General features: G+C 43.0%; 1 protein-coding gene across 1 annotated transcript in view; it reads right to left on the reverse strand.

The window, feature by feature from the left end:
* The window catches only part of LOC138758466 (voltage-dependent P/Q-type calcium channel subunit alpha-1A-like), a 371,903-nt gene that overhangs the window by 67,480 nt on the left and 281,319 nt on the right, over positions 1–23,104 (reverse strand). The window contains exons 34-35 of the mRNA XM_069927418.1: positions 20,380–20,530; positions 11,244–11,371 (exon numbers count right to left, since the gene is read on the reverse strand). Of these exons, the coding sequence (XP_069783519.1) occupies positions 11,244–11,371; positions 20,380–20,530 (279 nt within the window). The remainder of the gene's footprint in view (positions 1–11,243; positions 11,372–20,379; positions 20,531–23,104) is intronic.

Here is a 23,104-nt window from a genome sequence, read left to right on the forward strand (position 1 = left end):
GAGCACAGAGAGATTCGTCTTTGATGAGAAACCTGTTGTGAGGAGATGCAGTCTTTGTCAATGCAGTTTCTGTCCCCTAAGGCAATGAACACAATTAAACCCAAGATGCCAAGTGGTTTTGGTTCAAACAAGCAGCAATGGCTGAGGTAGTTAAGTGCAACTTCCATGCTGGATTGTTTAGCCGGCTGCATTTTCCTGTACATTCTACTCCGAGAAATGCAAAACAAGGAGGAAGCACACGCATTCATTGATGCCGAGGCCGGTAGCTTAGTGGAAATCAAACCTTGCAGGCCACCCTATGAGGACATTTCTTGCCTAAGCCCAGAGGGGGCGAGATAACACGCAATAAACTGTACATATCCTTATAATGAATGCGACCGCTGGAAAAAGAATACAACCAGTTAGTGACAGGAAGGCTGTGGGGTTAAAACAGAGCAGAATGTTCACATGTTAATGCACAGCAGCTTACGGTTAAAAAAAAAGCAGAGCTGGTTTGTCACATCAACCAGTCCTTCAAACCCACTTCACTGAGGAGCCAATGGCGCGAGCATTCGAATCAACTCTTAACTGGTCTGGTTTTTCTCCAATATGGAGGTGTTTGTTTTCTCAAGGCTCTTGTGAGCCGGCCAAAGCCGCAGACTTAAGTTAAGCCATGGTAATAAACTCCTAGCACCATCCCCAGGATGCCCGGGGGGATGGTGCCAAACCAAATATCTGCACGGAAGTGGGATTGAACTTGATTGTAATGCGACATGCAATTAATTTGCAGTAAGATCGAGTTAACGTCACCTACAAAACCCGTGATCTCAGCCACTTCGAAGTAGGTAAGCAAACTGAAGGGAACACCAGTCTACACCTTCCCTTCCATGTGTCAATCATCCAAACTTGGAAATATATCATTATTTTCCTTTGACAATGGGCAGTTATCCTCTCTCAGGAGCACCTTCATCACATAGACCAGCTTATATTTTGTTGTGGCCCCCCTTAGGAATCAGCACAAAGTGAAGCCATTAGATTTAGTTGGTTTTTATGTACTTCTCGCCTACTGTCTACATAAAAAAACATTAAGCACAGCTAGACTCCCTACTTACGATGTCCCAACGTACAATATTTCAAAGTAACGATGGTTCTGCTCTTGCGGTTTTTGGTGAAATCTCGCCTTTTTCGGCAAAATCTCTCTCTTTCTTTTGGGAAAATCTTGCATTTCTAGGCAAATCTCGCAGTTTTTCCACCTGATTCCAACGCGATAATTTCAACCTACGACGGTGAGTCCTGGAATCGAACCCCATTGTCAGTCGGGGTCTACCTGCATCTGATGATTTCAGTCTGCAGCCTCCCTAAAACGAGCTGTGGCCCTCAGGAGGGGCCGCATCTCACCCCCCCCAAAAGGCCTGCTCTTGTGCTGTACCCTTCTATGTTCGAAGTGCATTTTCCCTGGCCTTATCAGCAATGCTTCCAGCCCATGAATGAATTTAAAAAAACCTGACCAAAAACAATGCTTTCAAACTGCAAAGTACTTCCCTCAATTCAATTTGAACTGGAGGCTGGCTCTGGTAAGGCATTGTGATTTTCCCAGAGGGAACGATTCTGTTGTAGAGATGCTAAGTTGAACGCTCACATGAAGCAAACATAAAATGAAGATGAATTTCTGTGGGTCGCTGAATTTGAATAGCATCCAAAAACATATTATCCTTGCACTTGAGGGAATTGATCACTATTAGCCTTCCTCATTTTTGGCAATGGCCCCTTAGGACTCTGATCAAAGTTTATAGGCTCCCCTTCCCTGTGAAGCAGTAAAGTTTAGTTCCATAATTCTCTCCTACATTAAAAAAAAAACCATTAAAAATATTTTATGATTTCAGTCTGTGGCTCACCGTTAAATGTGCCCTAGGGTGGTCATACAGCCCCCATTGAGAATGGCTACAAACCTATGATCAGAATTTGATTTTAGATTGATCCTTTAGAAACGTCCTCAGTGCATGCTCTGCTTGCTACACTGAACCTAGGGTGCAACAGTAAGAAAGATGCGTACACAGGATTTGGGAAGTTTAGTTCCGGGGGGTGGGGGGGAGTTGGCAAAGCAGGCAATTTTCTTCAGAGCGGCAATGGCTGACAGGAGATTCAACCAAGATGTGCAAAACTGCAAGGGATCAATAAACAGAAAGGGCCTCAGACAAGGTGGTTCTCAGCCAGTGGGTCATTGCTCACTGGAGAACCACGCTTTCTTCACCTTTAAAAATGTTACTGATAAATAAAATACTTGAAATTGGAAAGATGAGTTTCTTACACTTGAAAAAAAACTAGTGGGCCATGGCATGTTAGGCCGGAAGCCAGGTGGGCCTTAGACCGAAAAAGGTTGAGAACTTCGTAGATTCTCAATTATGTTTCACAGATTAAAGGAAGACAGGTAGGAGAGCTGAGGGTTTTTTTTGGGATTGTGCTGTGCATCTGGAATTTATTGTCTGAAAATGTTCTGGAGGTTAATACATTTGAAAAACACCAGAGAATGGGCTGGGACCTTCAATCCAACAGCATTTGCCTCAATGGAGTAAAACCCCTGTTATCCAGAATTAAAGCAACTACCGGCAGCTTCTGGCAAAAAAAAATCAAGGAAAATAAATTGGCAAAAAACATGGAAATTTAAAATTGGTGCACCTCACCATTCCACACACAACACAATCTCAGGCAACCGGAAAATTCACTTATCCGGCATCTACCACAGATGCTGGATACTGAGGGTAATACTGTAGTTGTTTAGCTGGCATGGACATAACAGACTGACAGCAACGTTCCCTCTAATTTTTAGTAGTCATTGTGTGCAAAAATGCTGAGCAATTTTTTTTTTCCCATGACAAAAGTCTGTGCACCCTGAATGCTTGTGCAAATGTAAACTTGAAATTGGTTCAGGATAATTTTGGCCCATCCTATCTCTCATGGCTAATAAAGCTGTATAGGCATGTTTTAATATAATACAAGTCTGATTGCATTCTACAAAGTAACATATTTAGTTAAGATTTTATTTTAGGTAACTAACCTTTGCTACGCACATTAATTTCCTTTGTGTGCTGGTTACAAATTGTGTGCATGCACATGTGTGCACACGTACATGCGCACAGCTTGGCTGGAAGGCCTCCTTTGGTGCGGCAGGTTTCGAATGCCATGGGGATTTGAGTAGGCAACAAGCTATGATCACACTTATCGATCCCGATACCAAACTGCAACGCTAACTGAAGAGAGAGCTGTCCATTACTCAACTGGGCTTCAGCCGGGATGTGGCCTTCACCCAACTCTGGGAAGAATAACTTTTGGAATTAAAAAGACCAGCAAACTAGCCAACCCGACGTTTAAAGTTGCAGAGAACGGTAAAGGTTCTATTTCAGGCTGCGTGGCAGAGAGTCAGTCACAGCCTTTTAATGGGACTAATTCCCCAGGTGAGCTTTATATACTGGAGTGAGCAGGGGCATTCCAATAAATAATTCCATCATTAAAAGCCAAGGGCTTCACATTATCACCCACAAGACCATCCCTAGCTATTAACCATATAACTTCCTACCTAATTCCACATAATCCTGTTTCAGGACCTCATCCCCACTTCTAACTAAGTCATTGGTCCCCACATGGACCACGACTTCTGGCTGTTCTCCTTCCCCTTGCAGAATGCTATGAACTCGATCAGAGATATCCCTGACCCTGGCACCAGGGAGGCAACAGACCAACCTGGATCCCCGATCTCGACCCACAAACCTTCTATCTGTCCCTCTGACTAACGAGTCCCCAACTACAAGTATCCTGTTCTTATCCCTCCTTCCCTTCTGAACCTCAGGGGCAGCCCCTGTGCCAGAGACCTGACCCCCACGACTCGTCCCTGATAGGCTGTTCCCCCCAGCAGTATCCAATGCCGAATACATGTTGCTGAGTGGCACTTCCACGGGGGTACTCTGCACAGGCACTCTCCCTCCTTTCCTCACAGTCACCCAATTCCCTGATTCCTGCCTTCTAGGGGTGACTGTCTCCCTGTAACTCTTCTCTATCACTGCCTCTGCTTCCCTTATGATCCTCAGTTCATCCAACTGCAGCTCAAGCTCCCTAACATGGGATCTGGACTTATGGAATGTCTTGCCAAATTGTGAGAAACTGAGTGACTCACTGTGCCTTTCAATAAATTAGTATAGAGAATAAGAAAAGCAATTCTTCTGCAAGCATTTGGAATATTATCAGTGCATGAAAATCAACGCCATCTCACTTAGTTGTTGCTTGCTCCACAAGATGATGTAAAAACACCCAGAAATGCAGGAGGAACTCAGTGTCCAAAGGAGGGAATTCATATCACTGACATTTCGGGCCTGAGCCCTTCTTCAAGGTATAAGCAAAGAACAGGAAGGCGTCAGACTAAAGACTGACAAATGAGAGGGGGAGGTGTCCAGACCAACAAAAGGTGTTAATTGGATATGATAAGAGGAGAGGTAAGAATTGATTTTAGCTCTGTGAAGGGAGACAGAGGGAAAAGGGTGGTGGGGGGAAGAGAGAGAGAGAGAATGAGGAACAGACAGCGACAGAGAGAGAGAGAGCTGGGGGAAAGAAGAAGGGGGGGTGGGAAAGAGGGGTTAACAGAAACCAGGGAAGTATATATTAATGTCATCTAATTGGAAGGTGCCCAGACGGAAGATGAGGTGTTGTTCCTCCAATTTGCGGGTGGTCTCAGTCTGGCTGTGAATGAGACCATGGACAGACATGTCAGCAGGGGAATGTGATGGGGAATTGAACTGGGAGATCCACGCTTTTGCGGCAGAGAGAGCCAAGGTGCTCAACAAAGCAATCTCCCAGTCTGAGCCCAGAGTCTCCAGCATAGAGGAAACCACAACGGGAGCACCTGATGCAGTAGACAACCCCTGCAGGTTCAGAAGTGGAATGTTGCTCCTCTTGGAAGGACTGTTTGGGGTGGTGGTGAGGGAGGACGTGTGAACGCCCATGGAACACCTCCAGACGTTACAGGGGTAGGTGTCAAGGGGGATGATCGGTGGGAAGGGAGTCATGGAGGCAGCGGCCATCCACTCAATGGTAGCTGCAGGAGGAACTAGTCAATGCTCCCATGATGCAACTATGCCTACAGGAGATTGGAGCTGGGGTAGTTCTGTCAAGGACCGCCACAGACTGGGGAATGAAGGGCCTTCTTCATTCCAATCTTCTGCTTCTATTGAATGTACTTCCACATGATTCAACAACAGCTTCCAACGAAGACGCTCCTTGAGTAAGATGAGATGCCCAAGTTTCTTCAAAGGAATCTTATCAAGGAAAATGTGAGGAGATAATAGATTAGAAGATCAAAGGTTTGGACAGAAAGGTGAAACTCAAGATGCATCTTGGAGCAGGAGAGATTACAGAGGAAATTCCAAAAGTTAGGGCCTCCTTAGGTGAAGGCACAACTGCTTGAGATGGAACAATTGAATTTAGAGATGGGCAAGAGCTGGAAATGCAAGAGGGCCAAGGTCCTAGAGAGTTCAGTGATAGGGCGGTGGTAAGGACGAAGTTTCCTGGCTTTTTAGGGTCTGGAATCCATGTCAAGGGCTCCAAGGACTACTTCTTGAAAGAGGTCACAAATATAAGGAGAAGAGGGTCAAGGGTCATGCTCGTTTGGTGTGAGCCAGCAGAAGGCAGCGAACACAGGGGCAATGCAGGTTAGGGCACTGCCAACAGAGTTTGGGAAGACGTCCCTTTGAACAAGAGTAGAACAAGCGAAGGGTTGGTCAAGCTTGCGTGTTCTTTGGTGCCTGGATGAGGTGACCCTGAGGTTGCAATCCATTTGAATGAGTCCACATCTTTGGGCCATTCACCTATCAAAAGGACGTTGCAGCACTGGTGGAAATCCAAAGGAGATTCATCAGGAGAATTCCTGGCAGAGTAGGATCGTCCTACCAAGAGAGGCTAAAAGGTTTGGGTCTGTATTTCTTGAAGATGAGAAGAATGAGTGATTTCAGATGATACGTTGGGCCCAGTTATCCATGTTTAAAACAATTTCCCCAATAATTTATCCTGCTATTGTGACTTGTTTCCCTGTTGGTGCTGTGCTGGCTTGGACATGATTGGCCGAAGGGTCTCCTGTTGTCTAAATTTTAGTAATGCCAATAACTCTTTAACGGGTGGAACAATTCACAATCTGTGCTCAGAAATCTATAGCTGTCCCACTCAAGTGGCAGAAAGCCATCCAAATTTTTCCTTTCCATGTGGGATCCTCAGATTTCAGTGAAGGTTTTAGTTACTTGGGTCTAAAGAAGACGAGTTTCTTAAACATTTAATGTTAATAACTTTCTTAAAAAAGATGATTCATGTTTTCATTCTGCCGCTATATTTAACTCTTCTCTGACTGAATCTTGGTGGTGGAATTCCCTGATTATATTTCTCCCACCACCCAATTCCAGCATACTTTTCAGGCTCCAAGTCTGTGGGAGCACCTACCACCGTAAATCTCCCACTATTCCGGTTTGGATGCGTCTCACTGTTCCTTCATTGTTGTTGGATTTAAATCCTGGAACTGCCGGCAGTACCGTGGGACCATTCATTCCACGGGTGAAGAAAGGGAACTTCTCATTGCTATTTTCTCAAGAGTAGTTAGGGAGGGGCAATAAATGGCAGCCTTACCAATGATCGTCACATCCCATGAAAAAAAAATCTCACCAGGGGCGCTCTTACTGGGCATAATCCACAAATACGAACCGTAGCAGCCATACACGAAGGCAGCAGACTAGCCTGTGAGTTCCTGAAGGCTGTTGAATACTGACCATCTACCGTCGAGGTCTTGGTGGGCCCTTGGCGGAGAATCTCACCCGGTCCCTCAAAACCAGCTCCATAGCCCAAGAAAGCCCAGCAGCGCCTCTACTCCCTGCCAAAGCTCCTCTCCCACCTTCTGTCCTCACTACGTCCTACAGAGGATGTATTGAGGGCATCCTGTGCAACTGCATCACCGCCTGGTTTGGAACCAGTCCCATCTCACACCGAAAGACCCTGCGGAATCAGCGGAGAAGATTATTGGGGTCTCCCTTCCAACCATGATGGACATCTACAACACACGATGCATGCGTGTGGAAGGCAAATAACATTGCGAACATTGCGAAGGACTATTCACACCCCCTCTTGTAAACCTTTCTCCCTTCTGCCACCTGGATGGAGGTACTGTAGTGCTCGGGCCCACTTGTCCAGATTGTGCAACAGTTTCTCCCCCCAAGCCATCAGGCTCCTTAATTCCTAGAACATACTATATTATGGATTTGTATTGTGTTATGACTTAATATTTAACTCCTATTTATGTAAATCTGCTCCTGGAGAAATCTCATCTTTATCGTGCATTGCATTAGTAGTTATGGTATAAACAACAAATAAAGGGGACGACTTGATTTGGAAGCGGTTTATTTTGCTTCCAGGAAAGCGAATTCATAATATGATGTCAACAACATTTCCAATTCACAAATGTTAAGGACAGGGCAAGGTCTGGGGCTGTCTTGTTTCTGTGACATTCTGATGAGAAATCAAAGCCAATACCAAGAAACTTTAAAATGGTGCAGGATGAATTTCAGCTTAGCCACACACTTCCAGCACAGAACTTGTAAACTGAGGTGTCCCCCCCCCCGCCCGAACCCACCCCGTCTCTCATTAAAATGACACAGTATCCCACAAGACAAAGGAACACAGCAGGATCGACACATGGTATCAGGTACTGGTGAACAGGGTTGGGACCCCGGTGAGGAGATGAAGGCGCATCTTGATGTACGTTCGAAAGGAAACCTCTTTCTTTGTGCTGAACCACTTTTAGTTCAGTGCTGACAGGTAGGGGAGTGCAGAAGAAAATTGTTTTGATGACTCAACCATTGATTCATTTCTCTTCTCTGTTAATTCACACGACAGAGCAGATAATTTGTAAAGAGTTTGAGGAGATTCGGTAGGTCACTGAAGACTCTTGGAAACCTCCATGGGTGTACCAAGGAGAGCATTCTGACTGGTTGCAACACTGTCTGGTATGGAGGTGCCAATGCACAGGACAGGAAAAGACGACAGGGAGTTGTGAAATTGGCCTATGACATCACAGGGACCAGTCTTTGCTCTGTCGAGGACATCTACAAGAGGCGGTGCCTCAAGAAAGCAGCCTCTATGCTCAAGGCCCCCCCACCACCCAGGCCGCACCCCCTTCACTCTACTACCATCGGGGGAAAAAGGTACAGGAGCCTGTAAATGAACACCCAGCGGCACAAGGACAGCTTCTTCCCCTCTGCCGTCAGATTCCTGAATGATCAATGAACCACTACCTTTGCTTTTTTTTCTTTTTCGTGCATTATTTATTTTGTAAGATGTTTTATATAAAAGTTTGCATGCCTCAAAATAATGAATTTCGTGTCACGTTCATGACCATATATTCTGATTTTTAAAATTCTCTACAAATTTATTCGGTGTTAAGCTGTAATCGTAAAGGTTAAAACCTTGTGTTTTCGATTCTTAATTTTGTGTCTGTCTCTTTAAGAGAACTATTATTTGTAGTGTTATCATGGTGTCTATGATGTAACATGTTGTAATATCTGCCCTGGCTAATGGCTTGCTCTCATTCTACAAGATGTGAAGGAAGCATGAACACAAGAAATTTTTCTTTGAATTTTTGTTATCTCTTTAAGTTTTTGAGTCTCTATATATCTTTGTATCTGTATTATACAGTAAATGTTTTGTTATTCACTGTTATGAAAGTCTGGTTGTGAAGCTATGTTTATCTGTTCTATCAATAGATTAAAACTACATGAAGTAAAAGTCACAGAGTTTGATTTATTGGATTAAAGAGATCTAAATTTGGGATATTGCAGCTCATGCTTTGGAAGATGATACTTTGAAATTAGGATATATTTAGAATAAGGAAAGTGTTGTCTATAGTAATCGCTTTTTACTCCAGAAGGGTGATTAATTTAACAATCTCTTTCTCTCTCTCTCTCTCTCTCTCTCTCTCTCTGTCTTTGGACCATTCAAAATCAAAGTTTTGACCAGTTACCTGTGTCCACAGAGGGCAATACTTCATTCGGACAACTGGGGCGATTTGCCAAAACAGTTTGTAGTGTGGAACCAGAACCTCAGTGTGGGGAGGGAGTGAGAGAACTAAGGCGGATACGGAAGGAATTCCCAAGGATCGAAAAGCAAAACGCTGCAGATGCTAGAGATCTGAGACAAAAATGGACATGCCGAAAGTACCCAGCAGGTCATGCAGTATCTGAGGAGAGGGGAACAGAATGAATGTTTAAGGTCAATGACCAGGAATTAGGGTGATGGAAATTGAACTGTTTTAAGCTGCAGAGAAGGGGGTGGGGGCAGGGGGAGGCAAAGGGATAGGGTAGGGAGGGAGAGAGAGAGAGAGAGAGAGAGAGAGAGAGAGAGAGAGAGAGAGAGAGAGAGTGGAACATCTGTTGGTATTCAACAATGGCTGGACGGGAGAAGCCAGAGTAGCGGTGGATGATTGCTTCTCAGACCAGAGACTATTTGCCTGATGAGAAATCAGGTGTGGTGTGGCTCAGGATCAGTGCTTGGACCATTGCTGTTTTCCATCTATATCAATGATCCAGATGATAATGTGGTAAATTAGATCAGCAGGTTTGCAGAGGCACAAAGATTGGAGGCGTTGTGGACAGTGAAGAAGGTTTTCAAAGCTTGCAGAGGGATCCAGACCACCTGGTAAAATGGGCTGAAAAATAGCAGATGGAATTCAATGCAGACAAGTGTGAGGTGTTGCATTTTGGAAGGACCGACCAAGAAAGTTCGAACACAGTGAATGGTCGGGCACTGAGGAGTGCGCTAGAACAGAGGGTACTGTGAATACTGATACATAATTCCCTGAAAGTGGTGTCACAGGTGGATAGGTTTGTAAAGAGGGGATATAGGTCTTCATTAAGTAAAGTATTGAGTATAGGTGCTGGGATGTTATGGTAAAGACATTGGTGAGGCCAAATTTGGAGTATTGTGTGCAATTTTGGTCACCTAACCACAGGAAAGATGGATTTGTTATCAAAAAATCCTTCCTTCACTCTGCGAAAGGCAATGAGCACAAACATCACCTTGCCCCGATAAAGGCTCCTATCTGGGTAGTGGTGGTCTTTCTCGAGACCAAGGAGGAGAGGCCTTCTATTGTTGGTGGCCTCTCCGCATATGGGCAGCTGAGCTGGGGATTTGGTTCCCTCGTTATCAAGAGGTGAAGTCATCAGAACATTTTCAAGTTATGTTAGGACTGTGATTCTCAATCTTTTTTTCCCCCCACTCACATACCACCTGAAGTAATCCCTTACTAACCACACAGCACCTTGGGCATCTAATGTGCTCTGGTTAGTATGGGTGGTAGGTGAGTGGAAAAGAAAAGGTTGAGAACCACTGTACTAGGAGTTGGAAAATGGAATGGCCAGTTTTCATAACCGTTCCTAATCAATGTCATTTGATCTCAGGACTTAGCTGCATTACTAAGTCTAGTTAAGATATTCTAACAGCTTGCCAATGTTAAGTCAGGACAGCACTAATGCTTGTTCCAAGAATACATATATCGCTAGTGGAGGGAGATTCTAACACCTTTGGAAGCAACAATTTTGTTAATTCTCAGAGATTGCATACAATGACCATGATACACAAGACATTATCAATGTGAAGGCCAACATACTGGATTAAGTGGGACTACTAATTGGGAACAGGAGGAAATATTCTTAGAGGTGAGAGAGGAAGTCTTTATAAAAGAGGGATCAGGGAGAAGGCAAGTGCCCAGACCATCAGCAGGGAATGTACTTACTGCATTACACTGCCGACTGTGTGTAGACCCCCTCAAACAGGCAACCTGTGAGGCTACAACGGATCTCTAAAAAAATAATGTTTCAACAAGAAGAGTGTTGTGCAAGCTATCGACGATTTTAGGCCTGAAAAGCCGAAATTCTCAACCGCACCAGTGGTGATTTCCAAGATTCATGGATGGGGAAGCGGGAAGAGGTGGTGCCCTCTTGAAGGAAGGAATCGTCAATGTCCTCTAGAACGGGTCGGAGCCACTCACCCCTAACTGTCCCACTCAGATCTGAGCAGGGAGGTATGACAGACCATTCTTATCTCCCAGAACAAACAGTGAGCATTCCAGCTCCATTCCATGGGCGTGAAGAGGCACGGCGCATGGGAACAACAGTTACTATTCCGAATTCCCATCTCCCAGGCTGCTGCACTGGAAGAAAACGGGCATTGGACATTGGGTGACTTACCGGGCAGCTGGGTCATATTCGGCCCAGACCCTGACGTACTCATCCAGGTGATGGGGACCCAGGATGGACGAGTCCCTTGTCAAGTATTCAAAGTTGTCCATGATGACAGCAACAAAAAGGTTCAGCATCTGATGTAAACAAAGGGAAGAGATTCACAACTTCAGAAGCTTCAAAGCTTCAATAAACAACTTAAGAGTGACCTGTAAAAGCTGGGCCAGGGGATAGTTGCTAACAACCCGAACTCTGGTGCTGCTCATGTGGAGTTTGCATGCTCTCCCTGGACCATGCAGAATTCCAGTTTCCTCCCACATCCCAGAAGACGTGCGGGTAGATCAATTGCCCGGTGTAAATTGTCCCTTAGTGGCAATGAGTGGCAAAAGGGGAGTTGATGGGTGTATAAGAGAGAATTGGCCGGCTACATCACAGTGTGGGTACGGTTGCTGCAGTGAAATGGATCAGAGGTCAATCCACAGGACCGTAAGAGAGGAATCACTGGTGTCTCCCCCCCTCCCCATCAATGTGATCTACCAGGATCATTGTCTGAACAGGGCGCGCAAAATCACTAAGGATCCCTTCCACTCCACGCACAACATCTTTCAGCTGCTCCCGTCAGGGAAGAGATACAAGAGGATCAGAGCCAGCTCCACCAGGCTGAGGAACAGCTTCTTCCCACGGGCAGTGAGAATGCAGAACGACCAAAGGAACCACTCACACTAACTGACACCAACCACCTGAGTCTCTCATAGTCAAGAAACAATATTTATTTATTTATTTGAATATCTGATTAAGTTTCCTGCGTATGTATTGTTTGCCAGTGTTTGTGCTATGACTGGTTGTGTGTCTGCATGTTTTGCGCCGAGGACCGGAGAATGCGGGTTGGACTTGGGCAATCAGACGACAATAAACTTGATTTGACTTGACATTGGAAGGCTACAGAGAAATAAGAAGGGGAATGGCTGGGAGCTGACATGGATGGCGGGTTAAATGCAAACACACAAAGCAGGTCACACAGCATCGCTGGGAAGGGTCCCCTTCATCAGGAATGTCGAAAATCAGGCAAAAAGTGGTGGGGGGGGAGGGTGGGGAGAAGGGGGGAGGCAGGTTGGTTCCAGTCTGTTCAGTAAGCAGAGTGGAGACTCGGGCAATATTATGGGTCAGAAGTTAGTGGAAAGTTTACAAGCTCATTGCATAATCAAACTGAGGGTCTAAGTGACCTTATCAGCTGGGCTCACTGAGCAGTGTGCTAGCCTCAGGAACTGCAGGTTGTGGACTAAACTGTAAACTGACACAGTGCAGGGCTGAGAGAAGGCTATGGATGTCCCCTCTGGGATGAGGCCCAGGCTGAATCTCAGTGCACTGCTTTGATAAAGGCAGAAGGGAAGTTCTGGCCAGCATCAACTTTTAATCATCTTTACTGCAACATATGTCCCTCCACGATCCCATTGTTGCCTGTGGGTTGGATCATCCTGAGAACACGTCAGCTTTTCCTGAATTACTGCAACAGTTGTCCTTGAAAAGATGCTCGGTTCTTTCGCTGAGACATCAATGAAACGTTCTATTTGCTTTAAACAACAAATATCACGTTTCAGTTTGAAAACTGGGGAATCCCGTTTGGAAGTTGGCAGGCCTAAATCAGATTTCTGGAGAATATGGGAGGGACTGTTATGCGGGTCAAGGACATGAAGGCTCTGGAAACAGACAGATTTGCTGTGCCTTAAAGTCATGCAGCATGGAAACAGGTCCTTGGACCCTGCGTCCACATGGCCCACCCACCCTAATCCCATTTTATAGCCCCGGCAATCCCACAGACTTTCCCCAGATACCACCACTGCGGGTGCAGGAAGGTGATGGGGGCTGTTGGGGCAACCGGGGTGGGGGGTGGGGGGTGGCCTAGATAACATACTCTTTGGGATGTGGGAGGCAATTGGATCATCTGGGAGGCATCCCGCATGGAGAACGTGCAAATGCAACAGAGAGCACCAGAGGTCAGGATCGAACCCACGTTGCTGGAAGCAGGTCAACCACTGATGCCACTGTGTTGACCTTTTTTTTTAAATTTTTTATTTTTCGCACCATAAATCACATTAACCATGGTACACACTTTTTACGTTTCACACATATACAGTGCCATTTTCTCCCCCCCCTCCCTCCTCCCATCCCACCCTCCCTACCTCCCCCCTCCCGTCCATTTAAGGTATACATTCTAGGATACATTAAACCAGTCAGACAATGTTGTCATTCAATAAAAATACACCAGAAATTCTACTGAATCCATTCTTTTCATTTCCTTTTCCTTCCGTTAACTTAGGTAATGACTGTCCCCGGTAGGTTTTCGCTATTGTATTTAATGTAAGGCTCCCAAATTTGTTCGAATATTTCAATATTATTTCTTAAACTATATGTTATTTTTTCCAATGGAATACATTTATTCATTTCTATATACCATTGTGTATTTTCAAATTATCTTCCAATTTCCAGGTTGACAAAATACATTTTTTTGCTACGGCTAGAGCTACCTTAACAAATCTTTTTTGTGCACCATCCAAATCAATTCCAAATTCTTTGTTTTTTATGTTACTTAGGAGGAAGATCTCTGGATTTTTTGGTATATTGTTTTCTGTAATTTTATTTAATATTTGGTTTAGATCTTCCCAAAATTTTTCTACTTTCTCACATGTCCAGATTGCATGAATTGTTGTTCCCAATTCTTTTTTACATCAAAAACATCTATCAGATACTGTTGGGTCCCATTTATTTAACTTTTGAGGTGTAATGTATAGCCTGTGTATCCAGTTATATTGTATCATACGTAACCTTGTATTTATTGTATTTCTCATCGTTCCGGAACATAACTTCTCCCATGTTTCCTTTTTTATCTTTATATTTAAATCTTGTTCCCATTTTTGTTTAGTTTTACCATTTGTTTCCTCATTCTCCTTTTCTTGCAGTTTAATATACATATTTGTTATAAATCTTTTGATTAACATTGTATCTGTAATCACATATTCAAGGTTACTTCCCTCTGGCAAACTCAAGCTGCTTCCTAATTTATCCTTCAAGTAGGATCTCAATTGGTAATATGCCAGCGCTGTATCTTGAGTTATATTGTACTTATCTTTCATTTGTTCAAAGGATAAGAATCTATTTCCTGAAAAACAATTTTCTATTCTTTTAATCCCTTTTTTTCCCCATTCTCTAAAGGAAAGGTTATCTATTGTAAAAGGGAGTAACTTATTTTGCGTCAATATTAGTTTTGGTAATTGATAATTTGTTTTATTTCTTTCTACATGAATCTTCTTCCAAATATTGAGGAGATGATGTAATACTGGAGAACTTCTATGTTGTACCAATTTTTCATCCCATTTATATAATATGTGTTCAGGTATCTCTTCCCCTATTTTATCTAATTCTAATCTCGTCCAATCTGGCTTTTCCCTTGTTTGATAAAAATCTGATAGGTATCTTAATTGTGCGGCTCTATAATAATTTTTAAAATTTGGCAGTTGTAAGCCTCCTTGTTTATACCATTCTGTTAATTTATCTAGTGCTATCCTCGGTTTCCCCCCCTCCATAAAAATTTCCTTATTATTTTCTTTAACTCCTTCAAGAATTTCTCTGTCAGTTGTATTGGCAATGCCTGAAATAAGTATAATATCCTTGGAAAAATGTTCATTTTAATACAGTTTATCCTTCCTATTAGTGTTAGTGGTAGATCTTTCCAATGCTCTAAATCGTCCTGTAATTTTTTCATTAGTGGATTGTAATTGAGTTTATATAATTGGCCTAGATTTTTGTTTATTTGTACACCTAGGTATCGTATTGCCTGCATTTGCCATCTGAATGGAGATTCCTTCTTAAATTTTGAGAAATCCGCATTATTCATAGGCATTGCTTCACTTTTATTTACGTTTATCTTGTAACCCGACACTTCTCCATATTCCTTCAATTTCTTATATAATTCTTTTATTGATAGTTCTGGTTCTGTTAAGTACACTATAACATCATCCGCAAATAGACTGATTTTATATTCCCTGTCTTTTATTTTTATTCCTTTTATATTATTATCTATTCTTATCAATTCTGCTAGTGGTTCTATAGCTAGCGCAAACAATAAAGGTGATAGTGGGCATCCCTGCCGCGTTGACCTGCTTAAGTTAAATTGCTTTGATACATGTCCATTTACTGTCACTTTCGCTAACGGTCCCTTATATAATGCTTTAATCCAATTAATATACTTCTCCGGTAAACTGAATTTTTGCAATACTTTGAACAAATAATTCCATTCTACTCTGTCGAAGGCCTTCTCTGCGTCTAAAGCAACTGCTACTGTAGGTGCTTTATTTCCTTCTACTGCATGAATTAAGTTAATAAATTTACAAATATTGTCTGTTGTGCGTCTTTTTTTGATAAATCCAGTTTGGTCTAAATTTACCATTTTCGGTACCTGTTCTGCTAATCTGTTTGCTAATAGTTTAGCTATTATCTTATAATCTGTGTTTAGCAAAGATATTGGTCTATATGACGCTGGTGAGAGTGGATCTTTCCCTTGCTTTAGTATTACTGTAATTATTGCTGTTTTACATGAATCTGGTAAGCTTTGTGTTTTATCAATCTGGTTGATTACTTCCAGGAGGGGCGGAATTAATAAGTCTTTAAATGTTTTATAGAATTCTATTGGGAATCCATCCTCTCCTGGTGTCTTATTATTTGGTAATTTTTTTATTATCTCTTGTATTTCTACTATTCCAAATGGCTCTGTTAATTTATTTTGTTCCTCTATTTGTAGTTTTGGTAGTTCAATTTTAGTCAGAAATTCATCTATTTTCCCTTCTTTCCCTTCGTTTTCAGTTCGGTATAATTGTTCATAGAATTCTCTAAAGGTTTCCTTAATTTCTTTTGGATTATATGTAATTTGTTTGTCTTTTTTCCTTGATGCCAATACCATTTTGTTAGCTTGTTCTGTCTAAAGCTGCCATGCTAGAATTTTGTGCGTTTTTTCTCCTAGTTCATAATATTTCTGTTTTGTCTTCATTATGTTCTTCTCCACCTTATATGTTTGTAGTGTTTCATATTTTATTTTTTTATCTGCCAATTCTCTTCTTTTAGTTGTATCTTCCTTCATTGCTAATTCTTTTTCTATATTTACTATTTCCCTTTCCAACTGCTCTGTTTCCTGATTATAGTCCTTCTTCATCTTGGTTACATAACTTATTATTTGCCCTCTAATGAATGCTTTCATTGCATCCCATAGTATAAACTTATCTTCCACTGATTCCGTATTTATTTCAAAATACATTTTTATTTGTTTTTCAATAAATTCTCTAAAATCCTGCCTTTTAAGTAACATGGGGTTTAATCTCCATCTATACATTCTTGGAGGGATGTCTTCTAACTTTACTGTCAATATTAAGGGTGAATGGTCCGATAGTATTCTAGCTTTATATTCTGTTTTTCTTACTCTCTCTTGCATACGAGCTGATAACAAAAATAGGTCTATTCTTGAGTATGTTTTATGTCTAGCCGAGTAATATGAATATTCCTTTTCCTTTGGGTGTTGTTTCCTCCATATATCCAAAAGTTGCATTTCTTCCATCGATTTAATTATAAATTTGGTTACTTTGTTCTTTCTGTTAATTTTTTTCCCAGTTTTGTCCATATTTGTATCCAAATTCAGGTTGAAGTCCCCTCCTATTAATATGTTCCCTTACGTATCTGCTACCTTCAAAAAGATATCTTCCATAAACTTTTGATCTTCTTCGTTAGGTGAATATACATTGAGTAGATTCCAAAACTCCGAATATATCTGACATTTTATCATTACATATCTCCCTGCTGGATCTATTATTTCCTCTTCTATTTTAAATGGCACATTTTTACTAATTAATATAGCTACTCCTCTTGCTTTTGAATTATACAATGCTGCTGTTACGTGTCCTACCCAATCTCTCTTTAATTTCTTGTGCTCCAATTCAGTTAAATGTGTTTCTTGCACAAATGCTATATCAATTTTTTCTTTTTTCAGTAAATTTAGCAGTTTCTTCCTTTTAATTTGGTTATGTATTCCATTAATATTTAAAGTCATATAGTTCAACGTAGCCATTTTATACTTTGTTTATCTTCCCTTTCCGTTTCTCCATCATTACCTTTCCTTCTTATCCATTTCTGTTTTCTTGTTTTGAACCCTTTATAAGACAACATTCCTAAAACATCAAAAATTTTCCTTATTCTCCTATTTAAAACTTCTTTAGCCCCAATCTCCCCTTCACCTCCTGAGTTGTCCTTTATCCCTTGTCGGACAACCACATCTCCCCTCTCCATTTGGATTTGCGAATTCACTCGCAAGCGTCAGCTGATTTTGCAGTGACCGCAACTCCTCCCCACCCAGCCCCCCCCAGAAAAGATTTCACTTTTCATATGTAACAAAGGTCACTCTTTTAGTTCCCTCCTTATTCCCTCTATTCCATTTCCTTCCCTTATTAATTCTTATCTATACTATCTATATTTTCCTCTAAATACGGATACATTCATGTATGCACATTATACATATACACACATATACCTCTTTACCCACATACATATAAATCGTGGTCATTTTTACTCTTATTACATATCTTCATCTTTCTGGTTGTTTTGTAGTTGTTCTGCAAATTTCCTTGCTTCCTCTGGATCCGAGAATAGTTTTTTTTCCTCCCATAAGTCGTTTTCGATGTATTGAACACCTTTCTCTTCTTCAGGAGTTCAAAACTTATGTGTCTTTTTAGTTCGCAGTCTTTTGTACTCTCGTTACACGTCTTCATCTCTCAGTCTATTTTGTAATTGTTCTGCAAATTTTCGTGCTTCCTCTGGATCCGAGAATAGTCTGTTTTGTTGTCCTGGAATAAATATTTTCAATACCGCTGGATGCTTTAGTATAAATTTATACCCTTTCTTCCATAAAATCGCCTTTGCTGTATTGAACTCCTTTCTCTTCTTCAGGAGTTCAAAACTTATATCTGGATAAATAAAATTTTTTTGCCCTTTGTACTCCAGTGGCTTGTTGTCCTCTCTTACTTTCTCCATTGTTTTCTCCAGTACCTTTTCTCTTGTAGTATATCTTAGGAATTTTACTAAAATAGATCTTGGCCTTTGTTGTGGTTGTGGTTTAAAGGCCAATGCTCTATGTGGCCTTTCTATTTCCATATCTTGCTGTAGTTCTGGACATCCTAGGGTCTTAGGGATCCAATCTTTTATAAACTCCCTCATATTCTTGCCTTCTTCATCTTCTTTAAGGCCCACTATCTTTATATTATTTCTTCTGTTATAATTTTCCATTGTATCTATTTTTTGAGCTAGTAGTTCTTGTGTCTCTTTAGTTTTTTTATTAGATTCCTCCAATTTCTTTTTTAAGTCTTCTACCTCCATTTCTGCTGCTACTGCCCGCTCTTCCATCTTATCCATTTTCTTTCCCATTTCTGTTAAGGTCATATCTATTTTATTCATTTTCTCTTCTGTATTGTTTATTCTTCTTCTTAAATCATTAAATTCTTGCGCTTGCCATTCTTTAAATGACTCCATGTATTCTTTAATAAGAGAAAGTAAATCCTTTATCTTGTCTTTCCCTTCTTCTTCTATTTCACTGTACTTCTCCTCTTCCTCTTCTTCTTCCTCTGGGTTGGCCATCTGTTGTTTCTTTGTTGCCCTTTTCTTCTCTTCTTTCTTGTTTTCGTTGTCTTCTATGTTCTCCTCTTGCTGCAGGTGTTCTGCAGGTGTCATTGCCGGCTGTGGAGATCGATTCCCCAGCTGATCACCCCTCCCGTCGGTGTGTTTTTTTGCATGCGCATCGCGCATGCGCGACTCCTCGCGCATGCGCGGTTGCGCACTTTTACTCGGCTCAGCGAGCCATTTTTGTAGTCCACTTTTTACCGACCTGAGGGAGCGGGTTTCTCTCTCCACCGCGGGCCTCTTCGAGCAGGTAAGGCCTTCTCCTTCTTCTTCCGTTGTCTTCTCTTCCTCTCTTCTTACCGTTGATTTCGATTTTTCTTTTTTCGTCGCCATCTTCTTTCCACCTTTATACTCACTTTTCTTTAATTTTTATTTTTGTACCTTTGTATTTTCCTTTGTTTTTCCCGACTTTTCTGGAGAGGGCTGGAGTTCACTGTCCGGCCACTACTCCATCACATGACTCCCCACCCGACCTTGAAGTGTGAAAGGAGGCCACTTTAGGTGTGGCTGTCTTTTACACACACAAGTGTGCGCACACAAACACAGAGACATAAACGGAGACGCGCGCGCACACACTCAAACACAGACACGCACACAGACGAACAGACACATACATGAACACACATGCACACACAGACGAACACAGACACACACCAATACACAGACACACATACACACACACACACACACACACACACACACATATAAACATACCATAAACATAATAACATTGTTATAATTATTAGGTATGTTATATATTTATATTTTATAGATAGATACATATACAGGTATATAGAAACATATAGGTATTAAAGGTATATATATCTTTATTTATTTTTAAATTTAGACATACATCACGGTAACAGGCCCTTCTGGCACATGAGTCCATGCTGCTCAATTACACCCAATTAACCTACACCCCTGGTACATTTTTGAATGGTGGGAGGAATCCAGAGCCCCTGGAGAAAACCCATACAGACAAAGGGAGAACATACAAACTCCTTACAGACAGCACCAAATTTGAATTCGGTCGCTGCCGCTGTAACAGCATTGTGCTAACTGCTACACTAACCATTCCACCCCCTTGTGACAGCCAAGCAGGCGGGACGGCTACATCATTCAACCACCGGTCCAATCACTGATGAACGCGCTGGAGTATTGACCCACACCACTTCCAACCTTGGCCAATTCACCCCCCTTTACAAAGCCTAGTGACCCCTGGATTATCGGGAGACACGTCGAGATCAGGGCATCCAAGCCGCAGCAGCCCTGCACTTCTGGGCATAGCGCCGTACAGCACTGGACAGGCACTTCAGCCCATCTGGTCTCAGGCAATTTTCCCACCTCAGGCTGGGAGGAGAAGGAAAACAGGAAGGCTTCACTGATTTTAGACACTGTACTGTACTGAGGGTGACCGGCCCGTGGACATACTCACCAGGAAGGAGCAGAGGAAAATGAAGGAGACAAAGTAGAAATAGGCAAACTCATTGCCGCACTCATTTCCCACGATGCCGGATCGAGGGTCACAGGGTTTGCCACCCAAGCACGACAACATGATGCTGTGCCAGGCCTCTCCCGTTGCGCTCCTGAAACACACACAGACACAGAAGGTTTGGTTACACGAGACACACGAGAAAGGGTACCGGAGCAAAGGCAATCTTGCTGGAGGCAGTCAGAGGGTCAGGCAGTATCTGTGGGAGAGTGACCTTCTCTCCTGGTGGTTCCCTTTTCAGCTGTTGCTTTTGGAACGTGGGAGATGTCAAACTTCTGCAGCACTATCGTGAGCATCCTGACCGGTTGGATCACAGCGTGGATGAAACCTTGTATGGTGAGGGCGGGAGGAAACTGGAGCACCCGGAGGAAACCCACGCAGGCATGAGGAGACAGCTCTGGGTTCAAACCCAGGTCGGTGGTGCTGTAGTGACGTTGAACCGTGCCGCCCGTGACTGATTTGAAGGAGTTATATACATAAGGGGATGGTAAGACCTGAGAAAGTACCGAGAAACAGAGGGATCTCAATCAGCTCAGAAGGCAGCAGCCTGTGATTCGTGGACATCAGAAGGACCAGGAATGACCACCTCCCACTACACTGTAGTGGAGAGTAGAGAGCACCAAGTTCTTCGGAATTCACTTATTATTGGTACTCAACATCTCCTCACTTGTCAGGAAGGCTCAACAGACTGCACTTCCTGAGAAAACTGAATTGGGCAAGTCTACCGGCCACCATCATGTTAACCGACTCCAGGAGCTCTATCAAAAGCGTCCGGCCGCCTGCATCACGGTGAGCTACTGTTGGTGCAGAGAAATGGATCGGAGGTCAATCCACAGGACCTTAAGAGTGGCAGAGAGGATCACTGGAGTTTCCCTTCCACCCCCCCCCAATCATTGAGGTCCCCTTCCACCCCACGCACAGCATCTTTCAGCTGCTCCTGTTGGGAAAGAGATTCAGGAGGACCAGAAGCTGAGGAACAGCTTCCACCCACGGGCAGTGAGAACGCTGAACGACCAAAGGAACTGCTCACACTGACCCTCCGAGACTCTCATATTCATGATATTTATCTGTCTGCCCTGTATATGTATTATTTGTCCGTATGTGTATTAAGTCAGGTTGTGTGCCTGCGTGCTTTGCACAGAGGACGCTGTTTCGCCGGGTTGTACTTGTGCAATCAGATGACAATAAACTTGACTTGAAACTGAAGCTCATGGAGGTAACACGTGCAAACTCCAAATTCGAACTCTGGTTCAGGAGCTCCCCTACTTATGATGATCCAACTTATGATGGTTCAAATCCATACTTTCAATTTTGAATTTCGATCTGTTCCCGGGCTTGCGATATGTGGTACGCTACTCTCGTGATCCTGGGCATCATCAGGAGAGAGTGAAATTGATGACCCTGTCGCTTTAGCATCTTCACCGTCCAGCAATTAATTTTAGTTCAATGCTTCAAACATTCGTCATGCCCATTTTCAGCTACGTACTCTACTGGCTGTTTCAGTGTGGGATAAAGGTGTTCAAAACTTAATCATCAAAAATGGTTGGTGCAGTATTCTTTTTCGACTTACGATGGGGTTGCCGGAACGTAACCCCATCCTAAGTTGAGGTGCACCTGCAATAGCATTGCACTAACTTTGCCAAATCGCCGTCCCATCTCAGGCCTGGGTTGGTAAAGGAGATCTCTTTCGTTTTGGGGCAAGGGCGTCACCTCTGCTGATTTGTGTCTCAGCCATTTCTCAGTGAGTTTCGCTCTTGCTTTTAAATCAGCAAGTTCCCCCCAACCCCCCACTTCAGCAGTATATTCATGGAGGTGTGGTACTCAGGGATTATTGGACGGGCTGCGTTTCAAACGAGACTGCGGTCAGGAGGATTGAAGGCTTCCATGGTGTAATCTTGAAGATGGACACCAGGGGCAGTGCACTCCTGTGTGCGGTAGCAGGGCAAATTAGACATTATATTTCCTACTTTGCAACAGGGACTACTGTAGTTCATAGAGCCATAGCACAGAACAGCCCTTCAGCCTTCTAGTGTGTGCCGAACTATTATTCTGCCTTGTCCCACTGACCTACACCCGGACCATAGGCCTCCCATCCATGGACCTGTCCACATTATTCAAAACTACTCTATTCGCTATAGAGACTTGGGGAATATCCTGGAAGGATAAAAGTGGAAATATGTCCTCCTCCTTTTCTTTTGATCTTTGAGTTGCAGCCTACCCACTGCACACGCAGGCAGGTAGACAGACACACACACACACACACACACACACATACACACACACACCTTCATACACAAACACGCATGCATTCACACAGCGAAGTAGGTTAATTGGGTGTAATTAGCTGACTTATGGGCCAAAATGGCCTGTAACCGTGCTGTGTGCCTAAATTTAAAAAAAATTAAAACATTTAACACCCGATTATCAGCCCCTTCCTTCCGACTGCAAGCAGAACAGTAGTACAGCCTCAAGGATCAGGGTTCAATCCTGACCTCACACATAATCTCTGTGGAGTTTGCATGTTCTCTCGGTGGCCATGTAGATCACCCTTGGGTGCTCCGACCTCTTGCCACATCACAATGCCGTACAGGCTGGCAGATTAACTGGCTGTGCAAGAAGGTGGCAGGACAATTGAGGAAGATTGATGGGTTGGGGAGAGAATGGGGGA

Source organism: Narcine bancroftii, chromosome 3 (genome assembly GCF_036971445.1).
Source record: "Narcine bancroftii isolate sNarBan1 chromosome 3, sNarBan1.hap1, whole genome shotgun sequence".
NCBI classification, from domain to species: Eukaryota; Metazoa; Chordata; class Chondrichthyes; order Torpediniformes; family Narcinidae; genus Narcine; species Narcine bancroftii.